Source organism: Octopus bimaculoides, chromosome 3 (genome assembly GCF_046866305.1).
Source record: "Octopus bimaculoides isolate indiv1 chromosome 3, ASM4686630v1, whole genome shotgun sequence".
NCBI lineage: Eukaryota > Metazoa > Mollusca > Cephalopoda > Octopoda > Octopodidae > Octopus > Octopus bimaculoides.
The window spans coordinates 33,053,734-33,065,109 of NC_142930.1; the positions used below are offsets into that span (position 1 = coordinate 33,053,734).

An 11,376-nucleotide genomic window follows, 5' to 3' on the forward strand; every position below is an offset into this window, starting at 1 on the left:
AGGCGCAATGGCCCAGTGGTTAGGGCAGCGGACTCGTGGTCATAGGATCGTGGTTTCGATTCTCGGACCGGGCGTTGTGAGTGTTTATTGAGCGAAAACACCTAAAAGTTCCACGAGGCTCCGGCAGGGGATGGTGGCGAACCCTGCTGTACTCTTCCACCACAACTTTCACTCACTCTTACTTCCTGTTTCTGTTGTGCCTGTAATTCAAAGGGTCAGCCTTGTCACACTGTGTCACGCAGAATATCCCCGAGAACTACGTTAAGGGTACACGTGTCTGTGGAGTGCTCAGCCACTTGCACGTTAATTTCACAAGCAGGCTGTTCCGTTGATCGGATCAATTGGAACCCTCGACGTCGTGCCAACAACTTTTTACGTCTGCTATTTTAGTATGAGGGGAGGGGTGTTTATTATTATTATTTTTTTTTTTTTGAAAAATTGAAATTTGACAAAAATTTTTTTAGAATCATAATCTCCGTATTTTTCAACGTACTAGGCCAAACAATTTCTTTAAAAAATGTGAAAAATTGGCGGGAGTGGTTAAAATTTTGAAATGCCGATTTTTTGGGGCAGATATGGAATCTCCGCAGTCGAAAAGATGGGTTTAAAAAACAAAAGCAAAAAAATAACTGAAAACTGGATCTGATTGATAAAGTACGAATCTGGACGAGCATTTATTTTATTTTATTTTATTACCATGAAAAATAAACTCAGAAATGGATCAATTCTGATTTCGAAACGTATTTACTCACGACGAACAGCGTTGAATGGTACTTCCGGAAAAAGGTCACTTCCTGACAAGTACATAAACCAAGAAGTGAGAACAGAGCTAACACTGATTTTGGAGTCTCATATTTAATAAACTGGTGTGATGTACGCGTGAAGTATTTTTGTAAATAAACTTCCTTAATAGACTGATGTAGATTTTATGAATAAAGCTGTAAAAGACAAGACCGTGATTGCGTAACTTTTAATTATGCTGGCTTTACCTCCTCAATTTAACTCGGTGATGCTCAGGAGTATTTTTTGATGAATGAAAAGTTTTCATGTTTCCAATACGTTAACATCGAAAAAAAATTCTGATTTAATACCGAAAACAGTTTTCAACTTCTTCGATGGACTCCCTATACATATTTTGTTTCCACTTATTCAGATCTGCTATAAGTTTATTTAAGGAATGATACAAATTTTTTCACCAGTTGGAATTAGCAAATAATGTTTGAGTTAACGACAAACCACCAGTTGAAGCATAGACTGTTGACGTTTTAAACTTGCCCGAAATCATCAAATTCAGTTTTTTACCTTTAATTTCTTTTCCTCTTACTGTTTTTTATTTTGTTATAGTGGTAAAAATTAAAAAACCAAAATATAAGAAAACAATTTGGAGAAATGAAAATGTATCATAAATGAGAATTTAAATTTGATCATTTAGAACGTAGAGCTTGACATAAACTGCCATACAATCAATTTGAGATAATTGTTTTCTTACGAAACATTTATTTCCTGCAAGGAAAGGCTTAGTTTAACAATTAACTAAATAGGTCGACATTTGTATGATATAATCTTCAACCATTAAAAAGAGTTTTAAAGTATACAATTTACTAAACGTAGATGCATGCTGCCCTTTGAAGTTGCACATAAACTGGGTAGGAAACTTTGCTTTATACTAGATTATTGTCTAACTAAACAGCGCTAATACTAATATTTTACAGCCTTTAAGTGAATCGTGATTGTTATAGTGAATTTGAAAGGTCAAATGGAAAATTCTCAGCTCTGTATTAATGTATGATCTTATCTAGCATATGATATCAATGGTTGGTGACTGCCTATATGATTTCAGTTTTGAGAAAGAAATGTATTTTGGTGTATAATATAAAACCTTATAGAATGGTAATAAGTGGATATGGCGTTGTCCCTCAATTCCCTGAATATTTTTGTGATGTTTCTATAGAAACATTTGTTAAAATAACCATTTCAAAGTCTCTACAAACTAAAATTAACGTATTTTGTAATAAATAAGTTTTAATAAATTTTGTGTGCACACTAGTTTTCTTAACATGATACATCGATATTATACACTTGTAGAGTTTGGTCATGTAAAAAAGATAGTCACTGCATAGTTAACTCCCTTAGCGTACACGCTTCAGTTACAATCAATTGATGAAATTATTCCTTTGGGATAATAAAACAATAAAAAAAAAATACAAATCAAATCTGTATCTCATTTGACCGATTTTTCAAAGTTCTCAGAAAATATAATTCATTTTAAAATAACAATAGAGTAGGTATTTCTAGAAAGTTCCAATTTTAGCAATATTTAGTACATGCAAAAATAACATCTACGCTGATCGTCACAATCCACTGCATTTCTATTTACTATACATAAGCAACGATTAACTAAAGTGTTTTAAAATTTCCTTCTGAAAATATCAGGTGAGTCATTTCTTATACAAATAATGATGGCAATTTGTTTAAGGAAACTATTTTTGCTTGGATGAATTTTGTTTTTATTTGTGACCGTATATATCGATGCCATTTGAAAACAACTTTTACTTCTTAAAAGTAGCGAGTTAGCTGTGATTAAAAAGACGTATTGTGATTTTTATTGCTATTATTGTTGTAAAATATCAATGGGAGGTATGACATTTAAAACATTAAAATTCGTGTGATAAAAAAAGTAATTGATCCGAATTTCACCGAAACCTCTACATACTGTATTAGCATATCATCGTCATTTGTATAAACTACTGTTTCAATTCATGAGTTCTTTTTATGTTACATTTTTCACAAAATTCTGCAAAATCTAGTCAAACCAAAAGAAAGCGCGTTCTTTTCAAATAATCAAAAGAAGGCTTTAATCTATAAACTCGCATGGGCCAAAGTGTTGTTATGCAGTAGTTCAAAATTGGCTCCTGTACAATATATATCTTTAAACGGAGACAATTTACATTAATTTATTACTCTCTTGACTTGGCAAGAAGATATTGGTACTACACGGTACTTGTCAGAGACTTCAAGATCCTAGTTTGTATAAGTTAAATGCTAAACTATCTAAAAATTGTTCGGCATTCTTTCGAAGAAATGACAGATAAAATATCTATTTCGAAAGAATGCCAGTTGGGCAATTGTTTTTATTCTAGAGGGTAAACAAATACAGAAGTAATTAAATTCAAATGTAAAATAAAAAAGATTTTCTTATCGAGCTGCCTGCAAAGATTTAAGGTGAGAAAGATCGTGACTGCAAATCAGGATGAAGAATTTTGTGGGGTTACCGTTCTTATGAATAAAATAATGCTGGGGGATGTATAACTACTGTGAAGAGATAATGAAATCTTGCTTTAGAATATATCTCATTGTAAAGTAGTTGAAATGTTATACGAATGAAAACAGAGAATTTTAACTCTTTAAAACCGAGAAAATAATTATATTTTTTCTCTGGTAATTGATATACTAATCTCATACAAAAGTATAAAAGGAAGTTGTTATTCATCACTAAGGTAATTGTGCAAGATAGATTTTTAATTTTCAGAGTCGTGTTAAAAAGTTTACATTATGTCTGTAGACCCAAAACGTTGTACTCAGGAAAAAAATCTGAATCAAATTTATTTTTGTATGTTTTCAATAAATTTTTATTTCTTTGAAGGGTAAAATAATGGGGCGGTTCAAGAAATACCATAATGAAACTGAAAAGCAAGAAGCCAAAAAACTGCGTGAAAGAGAAAGACGTGCAAATGAAACAAATGATGAGAGACTTGAGAGACTACGAAAGCTGTCTTTAAATGCACAGAAGAGACGAGCTGAAGAAACAGCAGAAGAGAGAAAACAGAGGCTTAGAAGATTGTCTCAGAATGAATTGAAAAGAAGGACCAAAGAAACAAAAGAGGAAAGATATGAAAGACTTAAGAAACTTGCTCAATATGCAAGGAACAGACGTGCTACAGGGCCAAAGAATCATTATACTCGACAGGGTAAAAAGGCTCAAGAAGAAAAGCAAATTGCTAATGGCTACATTAAAGTCAACCTTTTAAAGTATTATGATGTCCCAAAATTCCATCATCAGGAGCAGATGCAATATAATCCTGGTATTTGTCCCTCTGAATTTTTTCATTTAACTGTGATATCTAGTTTAATTTCTGTACATATTTAAGCATTTATATGTTTGACTCTCATAACTGATGTTAATATTTTGTACAATTAGTTGCTGCCCATTGTGCTTAGATAATTTGAACTGTTGCTCACTTTTAAACTAATTTGAATATTCTGATATAATCATAGTCTTTTATATTATTATTGTTATCATTTTGATTTATGTTACTGTTTACAATGTGTGTCATGTGACAACTATCAGAACCTTGTATATACTTCATTCTTCACTCAAATAGTATTTGGGTTTTGAATAAGTCACAGTGCATGCAGGTTTCTTCTTGAGAATTTTTAACTACATCATATGATCTAAACAGCAAATGTTTTGTTTGTTAGATTTTATCATCAGTCTACTTAGTCATTTACACCAAAGGATGTATATACCTTACTGTCTTCTGATAGTGTTGTTTTCAAGTGATTTCCATGACTCTGCATTGTATTCCTGTTTGGATAATTGTTCAATTATTACCTAAGTCATTTTGAAATCTCAACAATATTCTAACACATCTACTATTTTGTCTTTCCTAACCACTTCATATTTTAAAATGATCCTAATTGAGTATTAGAGTTACTTATATTCTATTTCACAGGAAATAATATATCTCTCTTAAAAACATCAAGATTTGATTGTGCCTCAACTCTTCAATTGCATCATACTCATGCTAACAATATGCAAAATCTTAATGAAATGAGTTCATCAAAATGGAAAAGGAAAGCCCCTGAAGCAGCTACAATTCAGATAGAAGATGTAACCCCAGACACAATTTCCAAACAAATAAATTCAAAAGCCTCAAAAACAAGAAGATCAACATCGTAAGTGTTACTCATCTAATTTCTTTCATATTATTGACTTCTTTAGCTCTAATTGATTCTGTATTGGACATCTGATCATCAGAAAATGACCATTTGTTAAAAATTCCTCTATAACCTCTTTAAGAGGCAAAAAAAGGATAAGATAAAATTTTAGAAACTGAAGGAATCTATAATTTTACTGAAACCTAACAAAATCTATAGAAAACATTAACAGCTCTCATCAGTCATTCGTTTGCAACAGCTTTTCTTATTATTCACCAAAACACATTGTTTTTTTTTTGTTTTTTAGCAATAAACATAAGAGAGTGTTGGCTGATCTTAAACAAAAACTTCTTCAGTTGTTTCAAAACTAAAGTGTTGCATTAATATAAAGCTAAAGTATATTCTAGATTCTTTAACCCTCTCAGACCTGGGCCCCTGTATCTAACATGGAGTAGGGCTCCTGAGCAAAAAAAAAAAAAATAGATAGTTGCATATACAACTCAAGAGTAATGATCGCAGGTAAACTAATGGACAAAATCACAAAAAAATTCTGGAGGATAATAATAATAAGCCTTTCTCTCAACTACCATATTTGTTAGACAAACTGATGGATAGAATCAGAAATATTCAGAAGAGTAACAATAACAGGGGAACAATTATGAACATAATTTCTCTTGAGGTTGCTTTTTTACTTCACTTAGACTAAAATTGGCATCCTGATTTCAAAACTACAGTCAATTTTCTTTTATCACGTCAAGTTTTTCTGCTGCTTATTTTCTGAATAAACACAATTGTATTGTTTGTCCATAATAGACTGGTCAGCTGCTTTTATTATTCTATTGATATTTATTTTCTTGAAATCAGCACCCCAGAATTACTAGGAAACATGTCTCCAACAAAACCATGGGCTTACTTCTTAACTATCATATTTGTTCCCTCGACACCAGTTGGATTGTCCAAATTACTCTCATTACCAACATAAGTGTAATCTCTTCATTCAAAGAATATCATCAATAATTTCTTTAACTGCAGAGAGTTTAGGCCTTGCTTGTTTACAAGATGAAGTGTTAGGTTCATCACATGCTTGTTTCATTGCAAAATTCTTTTCTTCTTGATTAAAAACAACATCTATGGGGGACATCACTAACAATGAGTCATAAACACGCTAGACTACAAAGCTGCAACATGATCACTTGTCTAATTTTAGTATTTTATCTTCTTTTTGTACCTGTGTTGTTCATTACCACTTTATTAGCAGTCTGGCAGAGATGATGTTCAAGCTATGCCTGCTATGATGGGAACATGTTGTAACAAGGTTACTTTTACTTTGCACCAATTTGACTAAGTTTCTCTCCACCACCATTGTTGTTTGCTTCATTAGCTTAATTCCCTTATTACATCCCAGCTGTCCATCTTGTACAATCTTAATGAAAAGCAACAGCTTGTGGAACACCTAACCACTCATCTGTACAATATCTTCATCATCATCAATAATTTAATTCCCATTTTCCCATACCTAGGTTAATGACACCTACAGGTGGCAAGCTGGCAGAATCATCAGCATGATGGACAGAATGTTAAGTGGCATTTCTTCCAGCTCTTTACACTCTGAGTTCAAATCCTACCATGGTCAACTTCGTCTTTCATCCCTTCAAGGTCAATAAAATATGATACAAGTCAACTACTGGGGTCAATGTAATTGGTTTGGCCCCTTCCCTCAAACTTGCTGGTCTTGGACCCAGTATCCCATCCAAAAGAATATTGTGAAAGAGCAGCCCACATCACTTTTGCAGGCCTTCCAAGATTAGTGAACTTTATGCTGTTAATATTCCATTTAATCTATTGCAGATTGACACCTGCAAGAAAGAAACGAGTGGGTAGGAAATTCCAAAGGATTCATGTTCTGAGAAGGAAGTATTGGTCATAGTGGTCAATGCAGGGTTGAAGAGGGTGAAGAAAGGAGGGAGAAAAGAATGGATTGGGGATACCTGAATGATGGCTGCTTTGGAATTTGGCAAAGACAAATTAGCTAGTACTAGTGACTCACTAGTATTTGGAGGAAGATCAGTTATGTATCCTAATCTAAATCTAACACATGCAATATGTTACCTTAGTATGTTGATATGTTTTCTTTTCCCATATTATATATCTAACCAATGCTATTTTACATATCTTGTATTTACAGTCATTCAATGACTGATGAAGTCATAGTGTTCCCACAATCAACTGTGCCTCCTGTTCAAGAAAGACGTGTTTTAGTCGTTCCAAATCATCAAACAGCAGTAATGTCCAATCTGTTTTCTCTATGGAAGGCACGGCGCCTCTGTGACTCATACATTAGTAATGGTACCATAAATGTAATGGTATGTATGTTTTAATTCTATTTTATTCACATCTAGGATTATGTATCTCAACTTCCAACATCTAACTAGTATTTTATTTTATCAACTTCAAAAGTATCAAAGACAAAGTTTCAGATTCAGTCCCACTACAGGGCACCTTGGCAAGTCTTTTACTGTAGTCCTATCTTGACCAAAGTCTTGTGATCCAAACAAATCAGTGATGGTATGCTTAGGAATTAGTAAGTATAAACAGTTGTATAATGGAAGAAATTAGAAGTGGCATGTCAGATATGCACCCTACTTCCTTTAGTTTTATTTTTTCCAAAAACTTCTTTAGAATCCTATGTTTTCAACAATCATCATCATCATCATCGTCTGTTGTTCATGCTAGCATGGGTTGGACAGTTTGGCCAGGGCTGATAAGCTGAGGGGCTGCACCAGACTCCAGTCTGATTTGGCATTGTTTCTATAGCTGGATACCCTTCCTAAAGCCAACCACTCCAAGAGTGTAATGGGTGCTTTTACATGCCAGTTGCCTGGCACCAGTAACTACCACGACTACAGTTTCACTTGGTTTGATGGGGCTTCTTCTCAAGTGCAGCATATTGCCGAAGGTCTTGGTCATTTGCCATTGCCTCTGTGAGGCCCAACACCCAGCACGGGTGCTAGTTACATGACAGTAGCATCCGCTACATTGCCTCCATGAGGCCCAACACTCAAAAGAGGCTTTTCAAGTGCCACCAGCACGGATGCTAATGTCACAACACCAGCAATGGTCACGAGGCCTAACATTCAAAAGGTGCTCTTACATGGCACCAGTACAAGTGGCAGTAATATGACAACGACATTGGCCACGACTATGGTTTCACATGGCTTGACAGGTCCTCTCAAGCATGGCATATCACCGAAAGTCTCAGTCTCTAGTCATTGCCTCTGTGAGGCCCAACATTCGACAATAATGCTTCACCACCTCATCCCATGTCTTCCTGGATCTACCTCTACCATAGGTTCCCTCCACAGTTAGAGATCGGCATTTTACGCAGCTGTCCTCGTCCATATGCATCACATGACCATACCAGCACAGTCATCTCTCTTGCACACTACATATGATGCCTCTTGTGCCTAACTTTTTTCTGTTAAACATGCGTACTGACATTGCACATCCAGCAAAGCATACTGGCTTCATTTCTTTCAAGCCTACGCATGTCCTCGGCTGTCACAGCCCATGTTTCACTGCCATGTAACATAGCTGATTGCACACAGACATCATACAGTCTGCCTTTCACTCTGAGGGAGAGGTCCTTTGTTGCCAACAGAAGTAGGAACTCTCTGAACTTTGCCCAGCCTATTCTTATTCTCACAGCTACACTTTCAGAGCATCCACCTCCACTTCTGACTCAGTCACCTAGATAATGGAAGCTATCCACTACCTCTAGCTTACCCCACTGGCATCTTATAGAGTCCTATTTCCTGCACATTTTTAGTGTTTATTGTACCTGTGCACCTTCCACACACAAAAGCTATTTTTCCAGTTAACCTTCCTCTGATATTGCTGCACCTCTTATGTGTCCATAGCTTGCACTGGGTACATCTTGGGGAAGATTACAATTCCTCATCATCAACACTTAAAATTGAGAGGAGCTTTGTAGATATAATTTGATCTGAATAATATTGTTCAGATGAAATGTGCAAATTTTGCAAGAAAGCACTCAGTGAATGTATTGAATTTAGAAACAGGCCACTGACAAATAATTTAGCAAGTTTATTCCATGTGTTTGGCTGTTTGATGACACTCGAAAATATGCACAGCTAAGCTAAGAATTTCTCTTGTTTTTAATCGCCTCATTCATTCAGACCCATCTAACTCGCAACATTACTAACCTTGTTTCTTGGCTACATATATATACATATTTCATACTAATCTTTAAAATAATTCTTTCTTGTTTGCTCTGCTCCCTAAAATGACTCTCTCTTGTTCGTGGTTGTGCCCGCCCCCACCACCAATACTGTGTGCATACACGACAGAGTGTAAATGCCCTGAGAGAAAAGTTGGACGTAAGAAGCATCAAATGTGGTGTGCAAGAGAGATGACTGCACTGGTATGGTTACACATGGATGAGGACAGCTGTGTGAGGAAGTGCCACACCCTAACTGTGGAAGGAGCCTGTGGAAGAGGTAGACCCAAGAAGACATGGGATGAGATGGTGAAGCATGACCTTCGAATTTTAGGCCTCACGGAGGCAATGACAGGAGACTGAGACCTTTGGAGATATGCTGTGATTGAGAAGACCAGGGAACTAAAGTGAGATCGGAGCCACGGCCAATGCCAGTGTTGCATATCCGGCCCATTTAAAAGTACCTTTGATGTGTTGGGCAATATGATATGCTTTAGAAGACCTGTTGAGTCAAGTAAAACCAAAATTGTAGCTGTGGCCAGTGCCCTCTGACTGGCTGTTGTTCTGGTGGCACGTAAAATGCCTCACCCAAGCGTGTTCGATGCCAGTGCCCCTTGACTTGCTCCTGTGCCGGTGGCACATAAAACGCACCATCCGAATGTGATCAATACTAGAGCTGCCTGACTGGCTCCTGTACCAGTGTGATGTAAAAAGCACCCACTACACCCTCAGAGTGGTTGGTGTTAGGATGAGCATCCAGCTGGAGAAACATTGCCAGATCAGATTGGAGCCTGGTGTAGCGGCTGACTTTCCAGACCTCAGTCAAACCGTCTGACCCATGCCAGCATGGAAAATGGACATTAAATGATGATGATGATATGTAACATGCTATTAAACTGTATATTTGCCACATTTATTCTAGGTATTTTTTATATATTTTCAGATTCATAAAATGGTTTTAGGAGCTGTGTCTCCAAAACTACTGCCAGTTCTCCTGCATTCATCAAAAGGTTCATTTCCCAATGTGGTCTTTCCAAGTTCAGTCAGTAAAGAAGGACTTTTAGCATTTGCAGAATACATGTACAGTGGTGTGTTAGATCTGAATGAAGACATTCTAGTCCAACTGAAGACTATTGCTGAAAAATTAGAAATGAAAGATTTTGAAGATCTTTGTTGTGAGGAATTGAACAAAGCTAAGACAAAAGATATTTTATCTGGTGTGGTGGAACCTTTATTGGCAGAACCTTGTTCTTTGTCAGGATTATTCCCTTCCAGAACACAAGGAGATCCTAACGAGGTTCAGAATTCAATGTTTATGAAGTTATTTAGGAATAATTATAGCAATATTAACATGCAAGCTGATGTTTCTGTCACCACAACTTCAGTTTCTGATGTAAGGTCTGCAGAAAATATGGTTACAGACCAGATTGTTGATATCAAGACTGAAGCGGAACCATTAATAGAGCCTGCAACAAAGTACAACTCTCTTCACTTAAAAATAGAACCCTGTAGTCTTGGAGAAAATCAAAATAGTATTCAAGAAGAACTGTGTGTTGATATTAGTAACATTACTACAAATAATAATGATGTTCAGTTAAAGCCTGCTGCCAGTACCACTTCTGGAAAGGTCATCAATAGACACAATGATTTTGGAGTTTCTCATTCAAATAAACATCTGGATTCCCGTGATGTCATCTATATATCTGAAGACACTTGTTTATCGCAGCATTCAGAAGATTGTGATAACGATACTGATGATCAGGATGAAGTACAGCTAATTTCAATAACATCTGTAACAGGCAATATAATTGAAGACAACCTCAGCAATAATTCTGATTTGGTAGAGATCTCAAGTACGCTGCCTACATCAAATTCTAAATCATATCCAGTTAATTTATTTTCTGTGAATGGATATTCAACTCTATAGTGCACAAATGTTCAATTAAATTTCCCAATATATAATATTTGTAATTATTTTTAACTTCAAATTTCAGATTTCATTTTATTATTCAGATTAAAATACTGTTAAAGTAGGTTTCTTACCTAACTGATTTTCACCTTCACAACTTAAATCATCACTATCCCCATCATTATCTCTATTATCATGAATTTTCTTTACCAATATATCTCTGACATCTAACTGGTCTGATAATATAAGTTTTGGAGGATAAACATTCTAACTTTTATTTTTATCAAGAAAC

The 11,376-nt window shown here is 35.6% G+C and overlaps 1 protein-coding gene across 4 annotated transcripts; it reads left to right on the forward strand.

Annotated features, from left to right (window-relative positions):
* Positions 1–311: 311 nt before the first annotated feature.
* LOC106872009 (uncharacterized) lies at positions 312–11,137 on the forward strand. 4 transcript variants are annotated; one of them, XM_014918817.3, is made up of 5 exons: positions 312–2,433; positions 3,644–4,082; positions 4,734–4,956; positions 7,124–7,301; positions 10,119–11,137. In XM_014918817.3, exons 2-5 carry the CDS (start codon positions 3,653–3,655, stop codon positions 11,100–11,102), a joined length of 1,815 nt encoding a protein of 604 aa, XP_014774303.1. In that variant the 5' UTR covers positions 312–2,433; positions 3,644–3,652; the 3' UTR covers positions 11,103–11,137. The 4 variants fall into 4 exon arrangements, with proteins under 4 accessions (XP_014774303.1, XP_014774305.1, XP_014774307.1 ...); XM_014918819.3 differs by having other exon boundaries at positions 804–1,646; XM_014918821.3 differs by lacking the exon at positions 312–2,433 and adding an exon at positions 3,108–3,222.
* The last annotated feature ends 239 nt before the right edge of the window (positions 11,138–11,376 follow it).

Excerpts from the sequence above, each read along its gene's own strand:
- LOC106872009 (XM_014918817.3), top strand. The coding sequence starts at position 3,653 with ATGGGGCGGTTCAAGAAATACCATAATGAAACTGAAAAGCAAGAAGCC. Across the intron at positions 4,957-7,123 it reads AAAACAAGAAGATCAACATC|TCATTCAATGACTGATGAAG; the intron begins GTAAGTGTTACT and ends TTGTATTTACAG. Across the intron at positions 7,302-10,118 it reads ATGGTACCATAAATGTAATG|ATTCATAAAATGGTTTTAGG; the intron begins GTATGTATGTTT and ends ATATATTTTCAG.